This window comes from Protopterus annectens, chromosome 13.part0, assembly GCF_019279795.1.
Source record: "Protopterus annectens isolate FY-2018-M chromosome 13.part0, PAN1.0, whole genome shotgun sequence".
In the NCBI taxonomy this organism is placed as follows: Eukaryota; Metazoa; Chordata; order Ceratodontiformes; family Protopteridae; genus Protopterus; species Protopterus annectens.
This window is the reverse complement of record NC_056747.1, coordinates 214,989,512-215,017,144: the sequence shown is the minus strand read 5'-3', so window position 1 is coordinate 215,017,144 and position 27,633 is coordinate 214,989,512. Positions and strand designations below refer to the sequence as shown.

Here is a 27,633-nt window from a genome sequence, read left to right as displayed (position 1 = left end):
TACCTTCCGAACAACTTGTTCTAGAGTTTTTGATCACAGCTGAAGCATTCTCCTCAGTCATAGCATGGATGATCACCCCACCCCTGCTGGTCCAACTCTTCTTAGAAAGATAAAACAACTTAATAGAGGGCCCTTGCCAACTCTGCAGTCTTGGTCTTCACAGCAGTTGATGATGAGTGACTTTGTAGTGGCCAACAGTTGTTTCCCTGGCCACTCACTTAACCTCTCCAGCTTTATCCAGTGGAGTCAACCACCTCCTCTTCAGCTGTTCAATGTCCAAGCTGAGTATGGGAGAACCATCTTTGCTGGGGCATAGAGACATACTGGGTGATGCTGCTGAATGTGTCTGGGGGAAAACACCTCTTGTTGGGGCAGACATTTATTCTCCATGTCTATCACTACAGGTGCCAATAAATAAAAACAAAATATAAACATTGTTCGAAATAAGACATGGTATCTATAAGAAAAGATTATTTTCTTAGCTTAGCCAAAAAAGTGTGTTTTATTCCTGGTACACAGAATAACAGTACCTGCACATCAGGTCAGTCATAATATTCCTGGGGAAGATTAAAGATAGGGCTTCCTCTCCTGCAGATTTCAGAGCCTAAAACTCTGATGTTAAGCAAAACTGCTTCTCACAACTTCCTTTGGAGGAAATTTTCTTTTTCCTCAGATTATTGCTAGGATAAATTAGATGTTTTTTTATGGGAATAAATGGAAACCCATAGAAATGAAAAGATACTGTGATATGTTTCAAATGGATATGCCTCATTCTATGTTTATTTCTCCTCTGATGCCATCCCGAGAGGATTTATATAATGTTGCCTGAAACAACCCTTATACACAACCTTAAGTCCAAAAAAGTGAGTAGACTTTACAAAATTTCTCACCTGTTTTCTTACCTCAGGTCAGATCGTGCAGGAATATCAACATTTACACCAGAATAAAACAAGTTCCTGTCGTCATCCAACTCTACCCCAGTTGACAAGGAGAGGAATATTTTGGACAGATTTGGTAAGAGAATGTTTTTTTCTTATACCACTTTGTCTTACAGAATTCTTAAACTATCAGACCCGTATGTAGAAGTTTGTGTTTTTTGCACAGACATTTTGAGAGACCTTGCTATCTTCCCTCTGAAAGCAGTGCCTACCTCTATCCTATTATTTCCAACATTCCCCAAGTATCTAAACATGCCTTAAAGAGTCTACATGATTGTGCAAACTCCTTAAGGCATGTTTAGGGAGTTTGCATGATTGTGCAAATACTCTGCTTCTGTTTTAAGGAGGTATGCTTGAGTATGAAATCAAAAGGTTTCTGATGAGGTAACATCTGACATTTGAATTTGGCTTTATATAAGTAGATTTTATTTGGTCCATCTACTATTCAGATCCTCAAACTATTTAATGACAGAGGGAAATTAATTCAGGGAGTTTCCAAGATGTTTTATGCCCCCCCTTACAAATCCCCTAGAGATCCACTTTCACGCTAAAGAAACAGAAAAATCAAACCCTACCTTCTCAGGCCAAACAAGGAAACAAAAAGAGATGATAGGGGGATCCTTTCTAAAAAAAACAAGGGACAGAATATATCTTCAGAATGACTATGCCAGCATTCTTCCTCCCAAAACCCCTCACCCTAAACTCTCAAAATCTGTCATAACAAATAACTCATTCCCCTTTGTCAACAGATTGTGACAGATGCATGGGTGTTAAAGGTGGTTCAGGAGGGATTCATTTGGCACAGGATACATAAACCTCCTTTCAGGGTAGTTCCTCCCTATCATCTGAACCAAATATTTTTTCCTCAGGTTCTTCAGCACTTGCTCTCTCTCTCTCTCTCTCTCTCTAGGAGTCATAGAACCAGTATCACTAAATTAAAGGAGTAAGAGCTTCTATTCCAGAATGTTTCTTGTACCAAGTAGTTTTTTTCTTACAGTGCAGTTCTAGATCTTTCCTTACTAAGTCTGTAAGTGAAAGTTCAAAAATTCAAGATGTTGACCCTTCATAGTGTGCTTCCTCTCATTCCCCAAGGCAGCTTTATAGTAATATTGGACCAAAAATATGCAGACTATCACATTTCCATAGCCAAAGACATCAGGAAATTTCTGAGGTTTTCAATGTCTAGGTCACAATATCAGTTCTCTGCATTACACTTTGGGTTATCTGCCTCTCTAAGTCTGTGTACAAAAGTGCCTAGTTCCAGTCATAGCTTACTGCAGATTGAAAGGTGCTGACATTTTAGCTTATCCTTGAAGAGTCTTCTCCTAGATGTTGAGAGCCCTTAACATAGGTTTCATCTTGACTGACCAATCTGGGATTCCATATCGACACTCAGAAATCCTCTTTGACCCCATCACACAGGATTGTCTTTTTAGGATCTCTTATAGTCACTTTGCAGCAAAAGGCCTTTTTGACACAGGAAAATGCAGAGTTTCATCTGGAAACCATTGTGAGCTTCGCAACTCAGTCTCAGATTTCAGCCATAAGGTTTCTCAGAATTTTGGAATTCATAGCATTTATAATTTTCGTGATTCCTGTTGCTAGGCTATACATGAGAAATTTTCAGTGGAATCCATAAATACACAGACCCAACAGCTGCATCCCCTGGATTTTCAGCAACCACTCCTGGGCTTTGTAAAAATGAAACTGCACTAGTGGAGACTACAAATACAAGTAAACATAGGTCTCTTCTGCTGCTAGAAAATCTTTTATTGGCAAGTAGAACACATTTTCTGAATGGCGCTTTGCCAGTATCAAGGGCCCTATCAGGGATTATGCATCATTCATTGTTGCTCAAATTTTGTGTGAGTTACCAGCTTCTGACCTTTAGTACTCCTCTATCAAGGCACATCTTATGACTGCTTCATTGTCTGCCCATGGATTCTACACTTTCTTCAGTGTTTAGAAAAACAGATTCTGAAAGGGTATGCTACACCTGATGTGACTGCCATGGAAACAAGTTCCTCCTTCCTTGGATCTTAACTTTGTGCTGGAAAAGTTAATCACATATCCATTCAAACTTGCATATTACTAAATTAAGAAAACTGTTCTTATTGCTCTGACATCTGCAACATGAGTATTTGAGATGCAAGAGCTCATGATGGGTGAATCCTGTAGGGATAGGTTGTCTGTAAGAACAAATCCCTCATTCATGCCTTGGATTGTTTCAGAATTTACTTTGAATCAGGCCATCCAAGTATTCTATCATGACCTTCAGAATTTGGGAGAAACAATTCTACATACTCTGGATATACATACATAGGCAGCCCAGCTACTATCTTAAAAAAGCAAGTCCATTAGAAAAGCAGATAAGTTGTTAATTTATTTTGTTGTGAGTAAGAAAGGACAATCTGTGTCAAAATGGAGTGTTTCCAGAAAGATGTCCTTTTATCTTATTTTGTAACCACCATGGTAAACCAGTCTCAAACAGTGTCTAGACATACTCTATTAGGGCCTTGTCTTCAATGATGGCAAGGGTGAACTCCAGAAATATTTTAGTGGCAGCTACATGATCCTATGTACATATTTTCCAAGGCTTTGCAATGGAAAAGCTTTTCTAGAACCATTCTTCAGGGGGATCTTGTTCCATATCCTTCCTACTCCCAGGTGGGTTAGACTTTGGTAATCGACTGATATAGCCTAACAGCTGTATAAATGATGATCATGGTGCAGTTTTGTAAGCGGCACTTTCCCATAATAGCAAATGTTCAAATTCCTCACTATCGCCGTAGCTGCACCTGCCCTCCATCTTCCTAGTATGGTTATTGTTGGTGGTTATTCCTTTCTTTATTTCAGGTTGAGTATGCTGCTAGCTAACTTTTAGGCAAGCAAGTCCAGAAGGTTTTCCACTCTACTGATTCCCCCCCCTCAAGGCTGACCAATCAGCAGTCAGAGTGGAAGTGTGTGAGGGAGCCAGAGCTTTTGGAAGTTGGCCAGTTGCTGTGTCTTGGTCAAGACAAAGTCCATCCCATTTAGTGTAGGCCTAAGCAACCGTGAGGAATTAGAGCATCTGCTGCTAGATGTAAGTTAGCTTACACAAGTGTACTTTCCTTAATATAAGTTTGTCTGAGACAGAAGTGTTTTTTTCACTGAAATGTACAAAGAATATTTTGAATAAAAATTATGAATTTTATGTAACTGCAACTGACAAAAATTGAATAGCACAATTGTCTTTTCTTAACCAAATGTTAAATGAAGTAAGAGTCAGCGAGTTTACATAGATGCAAAGGTAACAGAACCATGTAGTTGGCATTGAACTATTAGTCATAAATAGTAGCTTAGTGTTTTGTACCTGAAGTAGGCAAAAATAATCTGCTTTAAATAATCTGCTTTTACAGACAGTGCAATGGGGTTCAGCTATAAGCAAAACAAAAAACAGAAAACTGGGCACTTTCTTCAGCTAGTAAGACAATACATATTTGTAATGTACCAGATTTTGAGAAACTACAGTTCTACTATATATAGAAGACATCAAAAAAGAGAGACGAAGAACCTTGTATTTGGGACATTTAAATTCTACTATGAAGCTGAGCTGAAACACTTGAGAACGTATTGACAAATCCACCCAGCTCAGAGATGAAATTCACTTTGAGTTTCACATTACTTTAGCTAAAGGGTTTTCTGTTTTGAAAGCTTTTAATAAAAAAAAAAACATTTTCTTAAGCTCCATAATTTGTATTGTCAAGACCCAAAGCACAATGGATGTTCTGCCCACATAAATACACCCAACATGTTTATGAAGGACCCGTGATGACTACTGAAGCTGAAGAGCCACCATTTACCCCCCACCATCACCATCTCAGAGTATAGGATAGAGACTGTTTCATGAGGCTCCTGATATTGCTTATAATTATTATTACTTCAATCCATGCATCTGTTTGGCACTGAAGTTCAACATTTTTCTGCAAATAAGGCAAACAGGCAGTGCATGTGTGTGACTTCTCTTTAGTGTTTATCTGCCAACTGCTTTTTATGATACTCCAATAATTCTAGCACCAGACAGTAACCATGGAGAAATTAATTAATGCTCCTGAGGTATATTAAAATGTCCAGGACTTTTCATTTTTGCGAGATAAAAAAAGAAAGTTGTATTTCAGTGTGATCCCAGCTGTAGATAAAACCAGTGTGCATCCTTAGATGGAAATACAAAAGCAGTCATTGGATGAAAGCATCAGCATTTTACTAGTCATTTCAAAATACTATAAAAATTATAGACTAAATCATTCTATGATCAGTTAATATTGACTTGATGCTATTACACATCCAGAATTGTTTTTTTTTTGTTTGTATTTTGCATACAAAGGCAGAACTCAAATAATAAATTAGAGATTATGATAACAAATGATGCGCCTTTGGCATATATGTATATGTATATCAATATATATATATATATATATATATATAGAGTCATAGATTCATACTAGGCTAACTGTCCTCTTGGGCCATTTTAAGCCTAGCCAATTACCCCATGTGAGAATCAAACCCTGCACCTTGTGTTTCTAAGGTAAGCACCTTAACCATTACGCCAGCCTCCCACCCTATATATATATATATATATATATATATATATATATATATATATATATATATATAATATCTACACACACACACACACACACACACACACACACACACACACATATATACCAAGATGTTGGACATTCAGTTAAAACTGTAAAGCAAAAGAGATAATTTCATGTGACAGTTGGCATTCTACATAATATGGAGTATGGAACAGCAAATGCATTGCGAGAGCTGCAAAATAAAACTATCTACACTTCTAAAATTCTGAGACCAATACTTTTAAATGACAGAAGAACATTTGTTAAAATATTTTTTTTGTTTTTATTTTAATTTCATTTTTTTTTTCTTTCGATGTGGCCCTCAGTTTCATGCTGACTGGTAAAGGTGGGACATGCATTTTGATAATTCAAAAATATTGTTATACCACATAGACAATAAAAAAATAGGGTAGTTAATTTTTTTTTTATTATATTTGTAATACTTATTTTAATTACTGTATTGATCTGTTTATGCAGAGGTGCCAGTAATTTCAAGAAACAGACTTTTGAGTGCAATAAATAAACCTGCTTATCACAAAGAAAACAAATCAACACTAAAGTACACTAAAATATTGGGACTTATTAGACTGTGTAAAATAAAATGTAAAGTACCACTGAAGATTTTATATATCAATGATCATGTCTATTCTGACATTTAGTGTCAAAAGGAAGAATATAGCGGTAAACCAACTAATATTGTATGATATTATCTTTTTGTACCACTTTAAACTGCATCAATACAGAAAACTTAGAATGTCTCTATTAAGTAAGTGCCTTTGCTTAAAAGTGAATGAAAGGTGGGTATTTAAGTGCAAATCCACAATGCATTTAAATGTTTTTCAGTATTTTTCCATTAACACAGCTGCACTGATGTTATTAATTTTGGATTTGGCAAAGGAAAAAAATATTTTTTTCTTTCAAGCAAAAGGACAAACTGGAAAATGCAGTAATGCCTAATAAATAGGCTGGTACAGTAAGATCCCAAAGCATGTACAAAAATCAACAAACCCAAATTTGCAAACAAAGGAGTGAATATTTGTTACAAGGTAATGAGTTAAGTTACAGGAGACTTTTACGTGAAGAATGTGTCGTCTTCAACTTCTGATTTGTATACTATAACTTATCAGTTAATGTACGTCAGTTGCTGTTATGTCTTTTCAATCATTATTTGGGCTAAAACCTAAATGAACTGCTTACTGGGAATATATCTACTGTCTTTTTCCATCCATACAATGAATGCCATTAAAAATACTGTATGTGTACTGCTAACTCCTACCCAGTCTGCAAAAAACCTTGTACTGCTTGTATTACTAATCATTAAGAGACTATATGTAAGAAAACAAAATCTGTGTTCTGTTCTAATATTGTAAACATTATCTTGTTGTGAAAAAAAAAACTGGAGCTTTCTTCCCCGGGCCTCTGCTGAAAATGGGTTTCTGACCCAGTGGACTTTCCAGGTCAAGAAATGTCAATAAAATAAATAAAATAATAAATTATATATACAATACTTACTCTTGTTTATGATAAGCTAATGAATAAATATGTGCTGCATTCCTCTGTTAGCTGAGGTAGTGCTCAGATCCTACCTCCTGCTACAGATATACAATGATTTTTTTTATTTCGGTAATGTCTGCACCAGATCTCAGTCTGATTCAGTATGGTATGGTTAAATTAATGCATTTCTCAACAAAGGTAAAGGACTGAGAGATGAAAGAAACAGTTTTTTTCAAGAATCTAGGATGGAATGGATTAAATTAGCAAGGAGATTATTGAGGTATTTTGCTAAAGAGTTCATATTCTGAAATGGAACAGATAAAACTAAATTCAAAAGGAAGGCAATGGGACCTGAGAATTAGGGTGATCAGCTTAGTTGGGTTTATGTTGGGAAGTACTGAATGTCGTGAAAACTGGGATCATATTTTTGAGTTTTCTACAGTGTCTTTATGGGGCAATGGAGTGTTTTTTTGCACTACAGATTGTTATGTTTTAGAGCTCTGTAACACAACACATGCGATTTCTTAAAACTTTGGCCTCTGTAGGATTTAAGGATAGCAAAATGGTGTTGTTTTATGCATTATATGGATTTAGCACTTTTTTATATTTGTTCTTGTTTGTCTTATCAGAGATTGATAGTGGTAATGGTAATTGCAATTTTTAGATACTGTCTACCCGCTCCAAGCTTTGACCCACCTTTCTTTCTTCAGATGTGAGCCAGTCAGGATTCTGACATTCGTGTTTTGGATATCAGTGACAACAAATGCCAGGGTTTATATGAAGAAAATCAGTGATACCACAAGAAAGTTTAGTATCAGACACAGATTTCACAAAATGTCTCGACAAGCATATGTTCCATAGTTTTGGGTTCATAGGTTGGTACTAGGCTATCGGCCCTAGGGCCTATACAAGCCTAGCCATAACAATTGCCTGGCTATTTCTTCCCACACTATTTACTTCCTTGGACCCCTGTCTAGCAGGGTGACTGACATGATCCCCGGGGTGAATTTCCTTTCTCCCATCCAATCATCAAGGTTCCTTTTGAAGAGGGCCAAAGAGGTGCTCTGCTTGACATGTATGGGCAGTCTATTTCAGGGTCTGGGGAGTCTCTGGGTCAGGAACCTATCCCTCCAGCATGTTTTGTTTATTGTGATGATAAGATTTAGATCCCTGGAACATGTGGCTCTGAGGGATTGGGATTTTTTTAAGTGTAGCATGTCCAACAGCTCTGGGTTTGACATGGCCTTGTATGGTAAGCAGAGATCGCCTCGGAGGAGACGATATGCGACAGAGTATAGCTGGAGTTTTTTAAGACGGTTAGCATAGGGCATCTGTTTTAGGCCTGTGATTCTTTGAGTGAGGCATTTCTGCGGCCTTTCCAGTTGTTGCAGATGTCTTGAGAGGTACATGGGGCATTGTATTCTATAATGGGTCTAATGAGGGATGAGTACAGTGGGACAATGACCTCCTTTTTTCTGGATGAAAAGCCCTTAGTGATGAGGTATGCCACATAGAAGGATTTCCTGACTGTTGTGGCGATGTGATTTTTGAAGGTGAGCCCACTGTCCACCTGTGTCTCTAAATCTCTTATCACACTTTCTGTGTTTAGTGTACTGCCACCTATGTGATAATTCATGGATACATGTTTTTTCCCAAAGGGGATAACTATACATTTCTTGGCATTGAGCTTGAGCCTATGGCTCTAGCACCAATCATCTGTTTCTGTAAGGCCCTTTTGTAGAATATCCACATAATTTGGGGATTCAATAATGGCTCCCAGTTTGCAGTCATCTGCGAACTTTGTTAGCCAGAGTCAGAGAAGTAGATGCCAAACAAGAGAGGTCCCAGGACTGAACCCTGAGGTACTCCACTTGTCACTTGACTGGCGCTGGATTTGGAGTCAGCTACTTTTACAGTGTGGGTTCTGTCAATAAGCCAGTTGGCAACCCATCGAGTGACATAGGAATTAATGCCCAGCTTAGTAAGTTTATCTATAGAGTGGGGGATGGTGTCAAAGGCCTTGGTGAGGTCCAGATAGGCTGTGTGGACTGCCTTACCCTCGTCCACGGCTCTGGAGACTGATTCGAAGAAGTCAATAAGGTTCAGGAGACATGATTGGCCCTTCGCAAACCCTAACTGGGTGGGGTCCAGTGTTTTAAGGTTGCCAATATCTTATAAGTTTCATGATAATATGTTCCATGGCCTTGCAGATCAGGCTCATCAGACTGATGGGGCGGTAGTTCCCGGGATTCAAGGTGGATCCCCCCTTGTGGAGTGGGATAACTGTAGCTGTGTGCCACTCAGTGGGCACAAAGCCTGAGGTGAGGGTATAATTAAACATGACACTTAGGTGAGGTGCCAGTTCATTTTGTAGTTCATATAGTACACAGCCCGTGATGTCATCTGGTCCCATGGATGCTCTATTCTTAGCTTTGGAGAGTGCATTTTTTACCTGTGTTGGTGTTATTACCAGAATTTGGCAATCTTCCAGTACTGAGATGGTCCATTTAGGGGGTGAGAGGGGGATGAAGTTGGCACTGAATCGATCTGCCAGGATATTGGCAATATCCTTGGGATCAGTATATTTAATGCCATTCTGTTGTAGCTCAGAGCAGATCTGAGCATTGCCATTTAGATTCTTGACATAGTTATAAAATGCCTTGTGGTTTTCTTTGGAATCTTTGGCAATTTTATTTTCGTAACTAGCTTTGGAAGATTTTATGAGGGATCTCAGCTTCTTACTGAGGCTGGTAAGGGAGTTTTTGCATCCTGGGATTTTCCTCTTTTCTGCAACAGTTTTTTCCTTTTGTTGTAAAGTTTGTTTATGGCAGGGGACCACCAGATTGACTTCCTTTTTTTGGAGGATAGCATCTTGGTTCTATTTGGGATGGCACGATTCATGCATGAGTTGATGTGCTCGTTCAGTGCCTTAGTGTAGGACTCAGCAGTCGAACTTTCAGTTCCCGTCTGCATGGGTGTCATAAAGTTTGTAACTTTTGACTCGAGTAGCATGAAGTTGGCCTTGGAGAAGTTTTTTATGGAGGTTTCCTTAATGGGTGGGGTGGGGGTGGGATGTGGATGTTAAGGGTGATTAGCTTATGGTCTGACCTGACCAAAGAAGGGGTGACCATAGGTGTGGAGCATCGATTTCCCAAGTTGGTAATGACCAGGTCTAGGATATTGGAGCCCCTGGTGGGACTATGGATTAGTTGATCCAAGGCATTGGAATTTATGAATTCCAAGAACCGTTTGGCAAAGGTGTTGGTACATGAGTAGTTTTCCCAGTTAATGGCAGGGTAGTTGAAATCACCCAGTATTAGGGTGTTTGGTTGCATATTATTATTTTCCAGTATGTTTAGAAAGGTGTAGTGAGAATCTTGGGGCATGGTGGGGGATCTGTAGCAAGCTACAATTTGGATTGCAGTCTTACCTAGTGTTAGTTGCACCTGGAGAATTTCAGACGCATTGTGTTGTGCAGCTAACCTGGTGTTGTGAATATCCTTGGTGAATATGGACACTCCTCCACCTTTAGTGTTTCGATCCTGGTTTGTTAGCCGAAAAGTATGGTAAGAGTTGTAGCCTGGTATTGCAGGGGTGCTCTCTGGAGCCTTGAACCAGGTCTCAGTTACTGCACAGATATCGATGTTGTCCATTTTAGGAGTGCCTCGAGAGAGTGCATTTTGAGGTTTAGACTTCTAGCATTGAATAGCATTACCTTCAGATTTTGCATGCTTGTACCTCTTATGGTGGTGGTTTTCTCCTTTGAACTTTGCCTAAAAAAGGCACTATAGGGGTGGCAAGAACCTTAGCCAGTATTTTAGGTTTTGCTTGAGGGACCATATTCCCAGTCCTTAAAAATGAAGACACCTGGTCTCTAAATATAAATGGATCTTTATACAACGAAAACATTAACTTGTGCATAGTATTAAAGTCTTTTCAATCAGTTTTGAAACAAGATATTTGAACAAGCACAGCAGTTTACATCTTGGTCACTCTGTATGTTTGTTCAGCCATCACATCACTATCATCACTAGTTAGTCAGACTCCCCACAATAATTTAGGATCTGTTGATGTCCTTTTTAATTGTTTCTTAACTGATGAGTCTTAGTTCTGTCCCTGGACCTGGCTTGGCTTCATTTACTGGACTATTGGATCCAACTCTTGGGCCTACCTTTTCCCATAATGCCCCAGTCATTCTACAGTACATCAGATCTCGTTTGCTGCCTTATTGCAGCAGACACCAAACCTTCTCATGGAGCTTTGAGGTTTAGTGTTTAATTACAGTGAGTGCAATTTCTTTGTACTTTTCTTATAGTTTTCTCTGTTCTAATCATCTCTTCCTCCCTTACCTCAGTTTCTTGGATTTCCATCTCATTAGGGTAGTAATTTATAATTTCTCCTGTTTCTACCATTTGGAAGATCTCAGTACCATTGCTGGCACTTTCCTGCTTCTTTTTGTTTTCTTCCTATCCTTTAGAGGGGAATTCCCTTACCCTACCATTGTTGGTTTATTTTAAAAAAAAAAAAGTTTTGTTCCTTCCCTTTTTAACATTTTTGTGATTATGGCTGACAAATCCAGTGGGTTTAAGAAATACACTTCCTGTGGGAACAAGATCCCTAATTTTGATACCCACAGGGAGTGTGCTTATTGGCTGGGTGCATCACATTTAAACACATAATACTCTATATGTGCTGGATTCAGTTCTAGGGCCATTAGAGACCAACACAAACAACTGGTGCTAAAGGGTTTAACATCCACCTCTTCTTCTCTTTCAGGGCCTCACTCCCCACAAAAACAACTAAGACCTCTTCAGAGGCAAAAGAATCAAGAAAGCAGTCTCCAACCTGCTCTCCAAAGTCAGCTTCTACTTCAGACCCTCCTGTCAAAATACAGAAGAAATCAGATCCAACACCCTTGGATCTGAAGTGAAAACAGATATGACACTTGCAGATTCAATACTTACCCAGTGGAAGCCTCCAAGGACCTGGTCCCCAGGGTTGTCTCTGGAGTCTGTCACTCCTCATTTCCATTTTACGCTCCTACAAGAGACCCCAAGGACAGAGTCTCTGCCCTGATCTATTACTTCCTCCATTAGGTCCTCCAAGAGCCTTTCTGAAGCTGAAGTGGATATGATAATGAGGAAGTTCCTTCGAGATCAGATTCAGATGGGAGTTATCTCTATTCCATCTCCCATCAGATTCGTGAGCCCCCCCTTCTGTTTCCCACACTGTGATTTCTCCTTCTCCCATCCAACTGGTGATTTTGGAGCTTTCAGATCTGATAACCTTGAGAGTGATGGTGTTGGATCCAAAGACAGCTAGGTGTTCAACTCCAACTGCATCCCTGACTTGTCTGGCACTAATTCCTTTAGACCAGGATGAGTCTTGGAGTCAAAGTGTCAGTGCTGGATCTGGAGGGCTTGATTTGACTTTGAGCTTTTAGGAGCCATCTCTGTCCCTCAGGGCTTCAGCGTTGGACAGCTTGGGTCCAACTATCCCTTAAAGGTAGGGATCTGGGCAGGGTCGGAGCATGGTGGCATCTGGAGCTTTGACCATCAATCTTCAGGATGCATTCTATCACATCAAGATGAACAGATGTCCCTAAAGATTTCTGCACTTTTTGCTGAGGGCCAGTTGCTATCAGTTCAGAACCCTGCCCTTTGTGTCATGACATCCCCCAGGGGGTTTATCAGATGTTTGGCAGTGGTAGCAGCTCACTTGAGACTGCTTTGATTCCTAGTGTTTCCATACTGAGATGACTGGATCATCACCACCCCAACCAGGCATCTCCTTGAAAAATATAGAGACTACTTGCTACAGTTATGTCAGTCCCTAGGCATCACAGTCAACCTTTGCAAGCCATGTCTTCAACCTGCTCAAAGCCTGCAGTTCATATATACTCATTTGGGCAAAGTAAGTTAGATAGCCTCCCTTCCACTGAACAGTCTATGGATCATCGGGTGTCAAGTGGAACAAGTTATTTCACACCCTTCTTCTCCAGCCAGACTGATTCTTCAGATTTCTGGGTTGATGGCAGCAGCCACAAGCTTTGTTTTTATGGCCCACTTTTATATGTGCATTCTTCAATGGACATTAGCTGTTCATTATTCAATTTTTCATCACCCCTTGTCTTCATCAGTCAAACTTCCTCAAATTTGCAAAGACCACCTGTGTAGGCGGATTCAGTTGGATGAGGTTTCTCAAGGCTGTCCTTTTGTCTTTCCTCCCTATTTAGCTACAGTAATCACAGATGCCTCCCAATTTGAGTGGGGGGTATTTCATGGGAAGGACAGTCCAAGGCACGTGTTCCCCAGAAGAGACCAATTCACACATCTATGTCCTAAAGATGAGAGTGGTCCTCCTAGTGTTGCAGGCCTTGCAGGATGCTTTTCCTCTTGGGACAATTGTGATTCAAACTGACAACATCTGTGGTTTGGTACATTAACATACAATGGAGAACCCAATCATATCCCCTTGTTGAGAGGCAATGAGAGTGTGGCAGTGGGAGACCTCTTCTAACCACTTTGTTATAGCAGTGAACATCCTGGGGAAATCCGTTGTGCTAGTGGACACACTCAGCAGGTCCATTCTGATGCCTTATGAGTCATCTCTCAGTCAGTTAGAGGCAGAGAGGATTCTTCATCGATGGGGTCACCTTGCTGTGATCTATTTGCCTCTCTCCACAAGTGCAGCAGATTCTTTGCCTTGATCCATCCTTGGGGTAGTCACTGAGAGATAGTTCATAAGATCCCTATTAAATTTATGTACCATATGTTTCTTCAGCTGTTTTTCCAAAGGCAAGAGTTCCTGTGCTAGGTGTTGTGAGTGGAATAATTTTATGTCCTACAAATTTCTTCAACTCTTCACACAGCTTTGTAACTTCCAAAATGCCACCATCTATACATCGGTCATAATATGAAGTAAGAGCCTGAACAAACCCCATTGATGCCTGTTGTTGTATCCCTTCCCATGTTGTTTGTAATTCCTCATCTGTATTATTGACCAAGAGCTGAATTCTCACCTATAATCCTCTGGGACTAATGTTTTTCAACATATAGGCTTTAAATAAACGCAAGTGCCAAACACTGGCTCTTAAGTTTTTCATGCTGCTAGACAACTGGCCAAACAAGTCCTGACAATTCAACTCCAATGATGCTGATTCCTGCCCCTCCAAAGCCATCACATGCACCCCTACTCCAAATATGCCTAAATCAGGGATCTTATGGACTATGAAAAGGGTAGACCTTTTGGTCCATATAAGTGTGTCAAATTTTCCAATGCGGGTCCCAAACCTAACAAAATGAAATGACCCAGATTGATATTAAGGAAATCCAGCTCTTTTTCTATGGGTACCTCTGGGGAGGAGTCTTCCACTTATACTGACTCTGAGGCACCCCCAGGCCTAACCTCACCTACACCAAAACGTATTAACAATAGCACAGAATTCCCTTTTGGAACCCCAGATGTGGGGGGGATGTAAACACAAGAAACATACCAAATGTGGAAACTTTACTTCAGATTCTGAGCAACAAATAGAACATAAGAATGTCCTCAATATCTCTTCTCAGACTTTGACTACTGTGCAACTTGACCTCCTTAATAAAGGGTTGAATTTTGTGCCAGCTTTCTTTGTGCCTGAAAATTATTTTGTAACTGATTTGTTGGCTTTTGGTAGAACTTTGAATCTTAAGTTTTCTGATAGGAATAATGACACTAGTACCACTGATAATGTTTTTTATTTCCAAAGATCAAATTTTATGCCACCTATGAACCCAGTGGTTCAATTATTTTTACATAGTGCCCTCAAAGATCTACACATTTATCATGGTGAGGCCCAGATTAAACCACATAACCTCTCAAAGATTCAACAAGATGCATTAATGGAACTTAAACCTAACACCAATATTGTTATCACATCAGCGGACAAGGGGGAGCCATTGCGGTGATGGACTTTGACACCTATAACAATGAAGCTCGGAGACAATTGAATAATCATATGTATTATATGTCCATGCCACTGGACCCCACTAGTAATTTCAAACACCAGACTGATGATTTCATCGAACTGGCCGTCGATGAGGGGATTATATCCAACAATACTGCTAAACATCTTACTGTAGCAGACCCTAAAAAACAATACTTATACTTGCTACCTAAAATTCATACATTTTTGTCCAATCCACCCAGTCGATCTATTGTCTCAGGTATTGGATCAATGATGGAACCTTTGGCAGTGTTTTTGACACAATATCTTAAACCATTGTTGCCTTTGGTGAGATGTCGTATTCGCGATACTACTGAGTTTTTGCAAATTACATCAGATGCTCAGGTTGAATCCCATTGCCTTCTTTGTACATTGGATGTAGTCTCTTTATACACTAACATCCCCCATTGGGCGGGCCCTTTGGCGGTGGAACAGTGGCTTGGAGTTGCCCAACTATATTCCCCTGGATTTAATACCTTGTTAGTGGTCATGACTGAACATGCCCTGACTAAAAATGTTTTTTATTACCAGGACAAATGTTACTGGCAAACTAAGGGTATGGCCATGGGGGCATCCTTTGCCCCCCATTTATGCCAATTTGTTTATGGCCTTTATAGAAGAACAACTTATATATGATCCCTTACACAACCTTTATTTGCCAGAAATGGACATCTGGCGACGTTACTTGGATAACTGTTGGCTTATATGGAGGGGGAGTTTGGAGTATTTACAAGAATTTGTGGAATACCTTAATGGGAATAAATGGGGTATTGAGTTTACTTGCACACAAGATCTAAATCATGTTACCTTTTTGGATATTTCATAACTAAAAACACTGATGGGTCTTTGGAGATACAGGTGTTCTGCAAATTTCATGAGTACAACTCCCTCCTCCATGCCAGCAGCCATCATCCACCACATGTCATCCAGAATATTCCAAAGTCTCAGTTCATGAGACTAAAATGCATTTGCTCTGGCAGGGATCAACATAATCATCACAAGAGAGATATGACTGGGAGAGTTAAGGAACATGGATATAAATTTGGAGTGATCACAATGGCATGTAGGGAGGTGAGTGGTATGGATAGACAGGAGCTCTTATGATATAAAGAACAATCCACTTCTGAATCAACCCCTATCAGAATGATTACCACATAAGGTCGGAATACTACTGTTTTTTGTGAAGTTGTACAACAGAATTGGAACATCTTACAAGCAGATGAGAGGATCAGGACATTTATTGGGGACAAATGCCATTTTGGTTTCAGGAGGGTTAGGTCTTTGGCATCTCATTTTAATCACTATAAGGTGCCAGCCCAAATGGTTGCCCCCCTTCAACAATCTATTTTATTGGGGGATGTCCTTCAGGGCTGTTATATTTGTGGCCATTGTGCACACTGTATTAGACTCAATCAGACAAAAACTTTCAGTAGTCATAACACTAGTCATGTTTACGACATTAAATTTTTTGCTAACTGTTCATCTGATTGGGTCATATACATAGCCACCTGTACATGTTCGGCCTTTTATGTGGGCCAGACATCCAGGCCTGTGAAGTTTAGGATCAGTCAGCATGAGTGACATTAAATCAAAAAGGCTTACCAATGCATTATATAAACATGTGGTTGTTCATCTTGCAGCATCTTTAAGATTTATGGTTATTGATATTATCAAGGGGAACAGAACAAATAAAATTGATTGGCACAATATTCTTAATAATAAAGAAAAAAGATGGATAATTAAACTAGGGGGTTTGATTACCCCTGGATTGAATGAGCAATTGTGAACAGCCAATGAATGATCTTTGTTATACATGGGTGTGTGTGTGTATGAGGAGTGCTGGGCCTTTAGTTTAGTTACACTAAAGAAGGCTTTTTGATGTATGCTGAAACTGGTCTGTATGTCTTAACTTTTTATTAAAAGTTGCACCTGATATACCTTTGCGCTGGCTTTTTTACTTTTGGATCCATGTAAAAATGCATATATTGTTGGAATACTTGAATGCATTCACAACATTCACTAAAGTTACTAAGTTATACATACATTTTATATATATATATATATATATATATATATATATATATATATATATATATATATAGTGTACATTTTATATATATATATATATATATATATATATATATATATATAAAATTTTAACATATTTATACCTAACAGTTATATTTATCTTAATTAAGCACTATTTTTAATACCTTCTTAAATTACTACAATTTTATACATAACTCTTATAATTTTACCATTGTATATTTTAAAACAAAGTTGACTACTTGTTTAACTTGATTTTATGCTTTAGTACTTTTTTTTGTTTTATACCTTAGTGCTTGTTGTTGTATCATTTAACCCTGCAAGTTATCTTTGAAAATGAGCAGACTTTGGAATTCATGTTGGAAGCTTGGCTAGCACATGATTGTTTTCAATAAATTGATTGATTTTAGGTTTAAATAAAGGAATCAAAAAATGTTTCATAGGTTCATAGGTAGGTACTAGGCTATTGACCCGAGGGCCTACGTAAGCCTAGCCAACAAGGTTCCCTGGCTTACTCCGCCCAAGAAAGTTATTTTCCTGTGCCACTGTTGAGCAGAGACACAGAAGTGATCACCGGGGTGTATTTCCTATTTCCCATCCACTCATCAAGATTTTTCTTGAAGAGTGCTAATGAAGAACTTTGCTTGACATAGATGGGTAGCCTGTTCCAGAATATTCTTTCTGTGTTTATCTGATGAAGTTTCCAATAGGGAAACCAAAGCACTTATGTGGATGTGTTTTATATTCAATTTGTTCAATAAACAATTGAACCTTGGCTGGAGGAGTTTGCATGTAGTCAGAATTATAGAATAGCAGCGGAACTATGTATGTTGAAAAGATAAGGGGATATGGTAATGATGTTGTGTGTATGCAACCATCTGTGAGTACTAACAATACTATTGATCAGAACTTGCTAAAGATTACCCCACGTACTTTCAACTGGTAGACACTGTCAACATACTAGCTAACAAATTCATTGCCAACTTCACCCTGAAATAACTATCGAAATCTCACCTTCCTTCTGAAGCTCACAGTCCTCTATAATCTCTAAAGTTAATATATTAAATGTGAGAGTCTCAAACAAAAAATATTTCCTCCATGGGACCTGATGATATACCTGGCTATTTAATAAACAGTACTAAGCATGCCCTGGCAAAATCACTCCTTAAACTTTTAACTTGAATTTAACCATTGAGTTCATCCCTGAAGTTTGGTGTAAAACTGTTGTGATAACACTCCAAAAGGCACAAGGATGACCGCACCACTGACCTTGGGAAATATAAGCCCATCAGCCTGAGTCTGATATGTATAACCATGGAATATTTTATAACTGACGTGATTAACAGCAACATTAAAAATCTCATCAGGCTAGATCCTACAGTAGTCTGGCTTTGTCAAAGATAGAGCCTGTCTACTAAAATTCTTTTAAACAGTAACACAAAGTGTTGGTAGCAGTCATACCATACACATGGCATATTTTTAGCTGGCCAATGCCATTGATACTATGGCCTATGCTGGCATTCTGAGTATGCTCACTACATTACAAGCAGATCCTGTATAGTAAGATAGATAAAGGACAGAACCCATTAAGTGTAGATAACAGGTGCCTCATCAAAGAATGTGAAGACAACCAATAAGGTCCCACAGGGATCCACACTGGAACCCCTCTTTAATCTGACATTTATTTTTCTGACTTCCAAATAATAAACTATGACCTCTGGATAATCAGTTTTGTGGATGACTTTAACTGACATTCTTAAGTCATACTCTGCAATTGAATATTCTTATTGAAGGGGTCTTCAAACTACTTTTGTGTTAACTGGTTCAAATTAAATGCTAAAAAGTTTAGTTGTGTCACATTTGGTAAATTATACCACCCCCCAGCATATGACATAGACAATACTAACTCCAAAATTAGAATTTTGTTAGAAACATTTGTACTAGGGTTGATAATTCCCCTCATTTGATCATCATGTAACAACAGTAATCAAGAAATCCTTCCTGGCATTTCAGATCAGCCAGACGATATCTTCCAGAACTGCAGACGTCATTGTCCCATTATATTCAGCATAGATTAGACCAATTATTGAATGCAATGCCCGTTTTGGAATGTAACAAACTCAGCATATCAAACAACTAGAAAGACTCCAGATGTTCCTAACTAAGAAGATCATTGGCCTAAAAAACCTAAGCTACTTGTTAAGACCAAAAACACTGTCCCTGTGTTCTGTATCATAGACTTCTGAGCAGAGCTCTACACCATGCATAGTGAGCCATTAGAGGTCCAGTAATCATGGATCTTTTCTATTTCCACAAATCAAATAGTTCTACAAATACCAGAGCAAAGGATGTAAATCTCCACCAGCAGATAAATAAAACAAGGTGGAGAGAGAGCATTAGTGAATTTGCAGTGGGAATGTATTCCAGAAGTGAGGAATGCACTATATAATGAATCTATGAGTTATTGTCCTTCAAACATGATCAGGGTAATTAGATGAGTATTCACCAATTCTGCCCTGGCATAACTTTCTAGTCTCTTCTCAAGGAAAGGGGGAATCTGTATAGTGGGACAAAGGGTTACTGTATACAGAGTGGACCCCTGAGGGAGGGCTAGAGGGTGAGAGAATACAACAGTTGGTAGTGTCTAGAGCCTACCATCTGGCACTCCTACCCATTGCAATAAAACGGACAGAACACTGCAGTTAACTGAATTTGATATATAATATAACAACCAAAAAAGAAAACGAATTTCAGATACATTCACTTTTTAATAAAAACCAAGTAAAATGCATTCAAAGCTTTCAGGTTTTCCCTTCAGTGCATAAAACATCTACCTACTTCTTTGTATACAACTTTTATATAAAAGACATAAGACACAGATGACCAATCACTACTGCTGTTGAATTATACAATTATCTAATTCAATGCAACGTCATTTGTTTTTTTCTGCAAAACGGGTTTTACACTCACTGTCCCATTCAAACCTGGATATATATCCGCATTTAGTTCAAGTATCCAGAATAATTCCAAGTTTTCTAATTTATTATTAATATCTCCTTCTCTCTCTGTTTTATGTATAACTTTGATTACTCTAAATTTGAAAATGTAAGTTTCATTCCCTTCTAATATATGTTTTGCTAATGCATTTGTTTCTACCCCCCTTCTTATTTCCGGGGTATTATTCTGGATACTTGAACTAAATATTCAGGTTTGAATAGGACAGTGAGTGTAAAACCTGTTTTGCAGAAAAAACAAATGACGTTGCACTAAATTAGATAATTGTATAATTCAACAGCAGTAGTGATTGGTCAACTGTGTCTTATGTCTTTTATATAAAAGTTGTATACAAAGAAGTAGATGTTTTATGCAATGAAGAAGGGAAAATCCCTTTGCAGGTCACATGGCCATAAAACATTCAAAGAGACGTATTATGCAGAACTTCTATAGGCCTGGAATTTCCAGGAATGTAGCAGGGTACTGCAGGACCTGTGTGCAGTGCCAATAGGTACTCAAGGCAGGAGACAAGGTGAAAGATCTCTTGATGCTTTTGCCTATGATTGAGGAACCATTTCAGAGGGTAGCTATGGATATTGTGGGGCCTCTTGAGTACCTTAAGTTCCACAGGGAAAAAGTATATCCTAGTGGTAAAAGAAATACTGACAGAGGTGCCAATTTCATGTCAGACCTGCTGGCTTGTCTGTGGAAGTACTGTGGGATGAAGCACCTGAAGACCACCCCCTACCATCCCCAGACTAATGGTCTTGTTGAGAGGTTAAACTCTACACTCAAGTCCATGCTATAGGCATTTGCAGACCAGTTTAAGAGGGTGTGGGACAAATATTTGCCCCATCTATTGTTTGCCTACAGAGAGGTTCCCCAGGAATCCACGGGTTTTTCACCCTTTGAGTTGCTGTATGGGTATAGGGTGAAAGGACCTCTAGATTTAATTTGCCCTTGACTCCCAGTGCTAGACAGAGGTCAGCCTTTTTGTGACTCCTTTTGGCTTGTATGAGTTCACAATGATGCCCTTTGGGATGAAAAATGCCCCAGTGACTTTCCAGAGACTATCAAAATTCCAAACATCGTAATAAATTTGGCCAAGATTTTGAGGCTACATGCCAACAATCTGCACATTAATTAGCTTATAATGTTGGAATTACATACTGGCGATATAGAATTCGACATATTTGACATCCTCTGTTTTTTTTCCCTGCTGCCACTTACCTGCTTACTTTTCAGCAGTATGAATGTATTTAGTTCAATACTTCAAACCGTTGTAATTAATTTTTTTGCCTGCCCTGCAAATTATATCTTCCAACTCCAAGATTGCACTACAGTGAGGAAAAGGGTAAATTTCCCGACTGGTACTGTATCATGATCAGTATTCGTAAAGCCGACCTCATATTAGCAAATGCATAGTGGCCTTTGCTAAAGGACACTCACTGAATTGCAGTTCGACTATACAAGAATCAGCCAATACACACACTGCATTCCCGTGTTCACCGAACTGCAATTCTACATTTTGATAGTAAACCAATCAAGGGTCTTCTGAAGCAAACTAGATGCATCACTGACAAAGAGACAGCTATGGTATTGGGAAAAACATAGTCATCTTCTTCAAATTAACACAGAATTCGTACAAGACAACTGCTTTCACTAAATCTGTTTCATCAGGCAGCCACTTGTTTTATCTTGCTGTAACAAAACAAATACTTCCATACTCACTTTTGTCTTTGCATTATTTTCTCCTTTCCTGGTTTTAGCCCAGAATGACTTCTAAAAGTTACAATAATATTACTTCTTCCAAAAAAGAAGATGTCAAGCAACCTCTGTCGGTTAGAGTTAAGGAGTCTTCAAATTACAAGTAGAAATTTAATAATGCAGTTTATTTTATCAGATTTTGCACAAGAGGCAAATGGGCCATCAGAGTGAAAAGTGCAAATGTAAGTTCTTATCTAGTGGAGCAATTGAATTTTTACTCAAAGCTGATACTGCGAGGTTTCCCAAATGAATTTGGTGTATTGCTTACGTAAAAAATGTTTCTTTATATTTAGCAAAATGCGATAAAACACTGAGCAAAAAATACAAATAAGGAAATGCACTGCATAGATAGAAATAGACTCATTATTTTTAAAAATAAAATGGGGCACAATGGGCTACCTTATATATTCAGATAATATGATTTAAGCACATAAACAACTCCTGATTTTTTGCAGGCACATCGATTATTGGATTATCCTGCTAGCCGTTGGTCTTACCTTCCGGGTTTTCTGTGGGTTCACTCTCGCACTTGCTTTCACATTGCTGCATAGAGCCAGGTCGTAGAGAGTCTGGACATTCAGTGGAGGGCTGGCCAGAGTACGCTAAACATTGAACTGATCGCATTTGCTGACCAAAACCACATGGAGAAGAACACTAAAATTGAAACAAATAATTTAAATAAGTAAGCTGTGCTATTTACATTTAAATTAACATTAGAAATGTCCTTTAACATATGAGTTGCTGTACTTGAGGGAAAATTATTCATAGTCTTATAAATGCAGATGGGTTCAATAACAAAAAAGAAAAAAGTTCACGTTAGCGAAAAATGATAAATGTAATCGTGTGATACATTTTAATGTGTCATGTTTGTGGTTGTTACTTGATGGTATTTTTAATTCAGGACCACAAATGAAAATATATGTAAATGTGTTGGGACAGTGTTGCCACCTAGTGACTATAACTGTTGTATTCCAATTTTAGACAAAATAAGGGTGTTGCCATGGGTGCTAAATGTGCACCAACTTATGCCAATAAGAGGTTTTTGATATATTTTTTTATTTGACACCTTCAAGCAAGATTCTTTGAATTCTTGGATTATGTGAAGAAGACCACCAACTTCTTGGACTTAATTACCTATGGTTAATGCAGAACAACTGTTTTTTCTGGACATTTCAATAAAAAAGAACAAGGGTTTTCTTTCTAGTATACACCGTGAAGAAACTTTTTCTAGGACGAGATTTGGAGATTCTTTGAATTCTTGGATTATGAGAAATTTGCGACCAACTTCTTGGACTTACAGAGGAGGGTTAATGCAGAACAACTGTTTTTTGGACATTTTTTTTAAAAAGTTGAACAAAGGGTTTTCTTCTAATATACACCGTAAGAAAACTTTTCTAAATCAGAAGAAATTTAGTGAAAGGTCAACTTGTAAGGTTAGTTAGAATGACCTCAGATGACCAATGGTTTTTGAGAAAGTGTTTTCCTACATGTTGTTTTGAAAGAATTTTGTGTTAGTTTTAAATTGATTTAAATTGATTGACAATTAATTTGTTAATTAGACAGGGTATCAGAATTATTTTCATTTGTTGTGTGTTTGTATCTGATGAAGACTAGACTGAAGTCAGCGTGCTTGGATAACAGCGTTATATCAACTTTTTGTACTAAAATAAATTTCTTGAGTTTCCAGCAGTGTTGCAGGCTTCCATTGTGGTGTTTGGGCAATTTTTTTCATTTATTTTTAATTCAGGGCCTCTTCTAAAAATTGGCTCATTCCAAGTCGGACTTTCTCCGTAGACAAATGTTAAATTAATTAATAAATAACATTTATGGCTGTTACTTGATGGTCTTTTCAATTCTTTCAGCAATACTGACATTGTGTAATGGTAGTATACAATTTCACAGCCCTTCACTAACACTACCACTTTTGGAAGACATTTCAAATTTAGGTTAATACAACTGTCTCTTTGATCTCTCTCCGAACTCTTAAGTAAACACATGCTTTACATTCATTAGAACACAGATGCTATATCCTGATATTCCTAAAAATATTCAGCACTAGGCATCTTCAAGTTTTGCACTCATTCAACCATTATTTGGCATACAGAGGCAAGCAACTGCCCATTACTATGAAACCCAAATAATCACTTCTGCAAATAACAAACCCTTTTTCTCATTCTGACCTTGTGTGAAACAAATTATCTACATCCTTTCCATCGGCAGAATTTTATGCCATCCAGTATCTGCTCTCCAATGACATCAGGGATCTAACTTCACTGCAGTCCAATCAGATTACAGAGTGAAATGCTGCTGCCACCATTTCACAAGTGTTAACAAGCTGTGCGTTTGATGACATGCACATATATATATATATATATATATATATATATATATATATATATATATATATATATATATATATGTGTGTGTGTGTGTGTTCATCTGGGAAAAAACAGTGCACATATCAAGATGGTGTAGCCAGTCATACTAGGGATGACTTTATGAATACCCATCCTGTTGCCCAGCCTCTTGTTAAAGACATGAGTGGTGCACAGCTGTTGAGATGCAACTCCATAAGTGTATCCCTACCATTTATGGCAGGAATTACAGACCTATCAATCTTACCTTAAAAGCCATGGAACACAGCATAACTGATGTAATAAACTATGAAATCAAATGTCCTATCACTCTCAACCCCTGGCAGTTTGGCTTTATCAAAGGTAGATCCTGTCTAACAAACCTTGTAAATGTCTTTGAGGGGGTACTGAGGTCACAGACTTTGGGCAAGTTGTCCATATAGTCTTTCTTGGCCTCACCATGGCATTTGATAGTGTATCACATGCAAACGTTTAAGCTAAAGAAGCTCCAAATTTACTCTTAAATGGTTACATGAATAGCCAACTGGCTTACATTTGAGGCAAGCAGAGACTACAGTTTATAACATAGACAGCTCGTAGTGGTCAGATTTGTCTTTAAAAAAAGAGAGAGAAACAAATTGAAACTTTTTCCCTTTTTAATTGTAGCAAACTGCTACATTTATAGCAACAGCTGGACTACACATGGAGTGCTACAGCTCCGCTTTGTCTGCAGATGCTATACCAGCATTTAACAGCTAGTACGCACAATTACTTAAGTGTAATCAGGATCACCCAGTTGCACCCTCTAACAGTTTGCACCTGGGGCAGCTGCCCCCTTTATCCCCACCCTTGCAGCACTTTTGAATATAATGAATTAGATAACATTTTACCATTCTGTCAGCTAATCAATCAAGCAAGTAATAATTAGTTTATTTAACCATGTTATGCTGCTTCATTTTTTGTTTCTTTTAGGTAGATTTTGCATACTTGGCAATGCAAGACAGAGAGAATTTATAATCAAATTCAAGGCTGTTTACTGTATCTTGTTGTGTCTCAGGTGACTTGTCAGTACATGGTGAAGTAACTTGTGAAAACGTGGTGGCAGACTTGGTTTCAAGCAGCATGTGTGAGCAGGAGATATAGCTGTGTGGCTGTTTTGTGTTTCTTGGGCCATTCAGAGAAAATAAATGTTTGATGTAGTTAAGGATATTACTGTTTTAAGTTGCTGGGGAGTTTCTGCTAAAAGTCTTCGTGTTCTTTTGCTGAAGGCAATTAGTAGTATAACAAACTGAAAAGCCCGATGAAAGCAGATGCAGCTGCTCTGAATAGCTTCTTTTTTTCAGTTCCCTCCTAAATGTCACTGTATTGCAAATAGCTACTTATGGTGTTATCTGGTTGTTGTTCTTCAAAAAATGCAAATAATCAGTTGATAATTACTTGCTTGGAAATTATGCAGTACTATGCTAAAAATATAAACAAGGTAAAAAAATCTCACTGGAAGAAATTGAGTTTGTTCCAATGTGTCATTTAACATTAAGGGGTTTCAGATGCTTTATTTTTATTTTATTAATTTGCTGACCAGGTAAACTGAATGGGCACATGTGCCCCTTTCCAGGAGAAACCTGGGATCAGTTAAGATCCTTGACACTCACACAGTAGGCAAATGGATGTGAAAGGAATCAAACCATGTATTCTGGACTATAATATGCAGTTTGAGAGCTCATAACTTTAATCTACTGTGCTGTCTGCCAGACTTAAAAATAAAACTTTAAAAATAATCATTTTGTGCAGTTATATAGAAATTCCCACTCAGGACATTTGTTACTCTTCATATAGGAACTGCTTATTGTACAGCGGGACAGAGAATTACAGTATTATGTATTATCTCATTTAACTCTTTCTCCCCCATAGCACTATGTGCTTTCTTAATCAGCACTGAAAGTGCCTGCTATTTTTAAAATGCCGTTTTATACTAGAGTTCTTTGAAGTGCATACTTTAATTTACAGAAGTGTAAACATGGAACAGTTACACAATTAAGCTACTGTAAATTAAAATGAAAAAAAAAAGTATTTTCCTTAGAAAATTACACAAAAAACTTTTCAGAGATTTTTTTCACAAATCCTTCACCACAGCAAACAAAGGTACAAACAAGTGCCTTTTAAAAAGACACAGGCACAGTAGACTGTACTCATGCAGTATGACAAACACAGCACAGTGGGACAGTAAATCATCTGATTTCATAGTAAAACTGCAAAAATCTTACATAATTGCTTTACCTGAGATTTTGCCGCACCTTGGCTAAAGCTAAAAGCTAAAAACATGTACTCCTGCATGTCAAGACATTTGTCATCACTGTTAATCCACCAATAGTGTTGCCAGATGTCTCTTCCTGTTGTTACTGTCCCTGCTTAATCTAGAAAATAAAAGCTGGGGAGATGATGCTTCGTCTCCTTTTTGTCACAGATTCAAATACTACCTTTTCTTACGTCTTGGCATGTTCTTGGGTCTCATTTCTTGTTAGGTTAAGTGCCTTATTTGGAAAGGTCTTCACTAAAGCAATAATGTAAGATTAGGGATGTTGGCAAGCATGCACTATGTACATTATAGTGCATGAGGTGGTATAGCAGGCACACAGTTAAAAGTTTTTTTTTTAGTTAAAAGCAATCCTCCTACTCTGACATGACTATTGAGACAGGTGAGGAGCTATAAGTAAATTAATACCTGTGAGGCACTCACCCAGACCTGGATGTGAGGTGAGTTGTTTGATTTGCAAGTGGCTGCAATGGCAGCTATTTCATCTGAACAGCCGTGAAGTAAACATCTCACTGCTTGTACTGGAGGAGCTAAACTATATCAAACTGTTTAAAGATAACAGATGCTATCAGTAATTAAGGAATTCAGTCTACATAAGTGAAAGAGGGTGGTGGATTTTTGGGCTCACTTTATGGTAACAGGTGTATTTGGTGCTCTAGTCCCTGGGACATCCCGAGTAGTTATTACAGTTGCTCCAACTTTAGAAATTCATCACAAACAAAAATCCTGCTTTGAAGATACTTTATGGTGTTTAGTGTTTCCATATGAAGAGTGTTATGGGCAAAAGAGATTACAAGCAAAATAATGCAAAAAAAAAATATATATATATATATATATATATATATATATGCACCATTCTTACGTACTGTATTATTGCTTACTTTGCAAGTGGAAGTACTAACTTTTTAACATGCCTCTGATTTGGTTCTGCACCATTACTGTTTTCAGACCAAAGCAAGCATTCAAAGATGGATACTTACATATCCATTGAATTCATTTATTGATCCCATGGGTACAGTTCTATTAGCTGAACATTAGTTGAGCATGAAATTCAATGTGTACTTCTGTCACTGTGCTTTTCTTGGTCAGACAAGGCATGTACACTAGACAACAAAGTAGA

The 27,633-nt window shown here is 38.1% G+C and overlaps 1 protein-coding gene across 1 annotated transcript in view; it reads right to left on the bottom strand.

Annotated features, from left to right (window-relative positions):
- Window positions 1-27,633, bottom strand: part of LOC122787163 (A disintegrin and metalloproteinase with thrombospondin motifs 10-like) — a 1,217,364-nt gene that overhangs the window by 45,965 nt on the left and 1,143,766 nt on the right. The window contains exon 24 of the mRNA XM_044053741.1: window positions 22,343-22,499. Coding sequence (XP_043909676.1) covers window positions 22,343-22,499 — 157 coding nt within the window. The remainder of the gene's footprint in view (window positions 1-22,342; window positions 22,500-27,633) is intronic.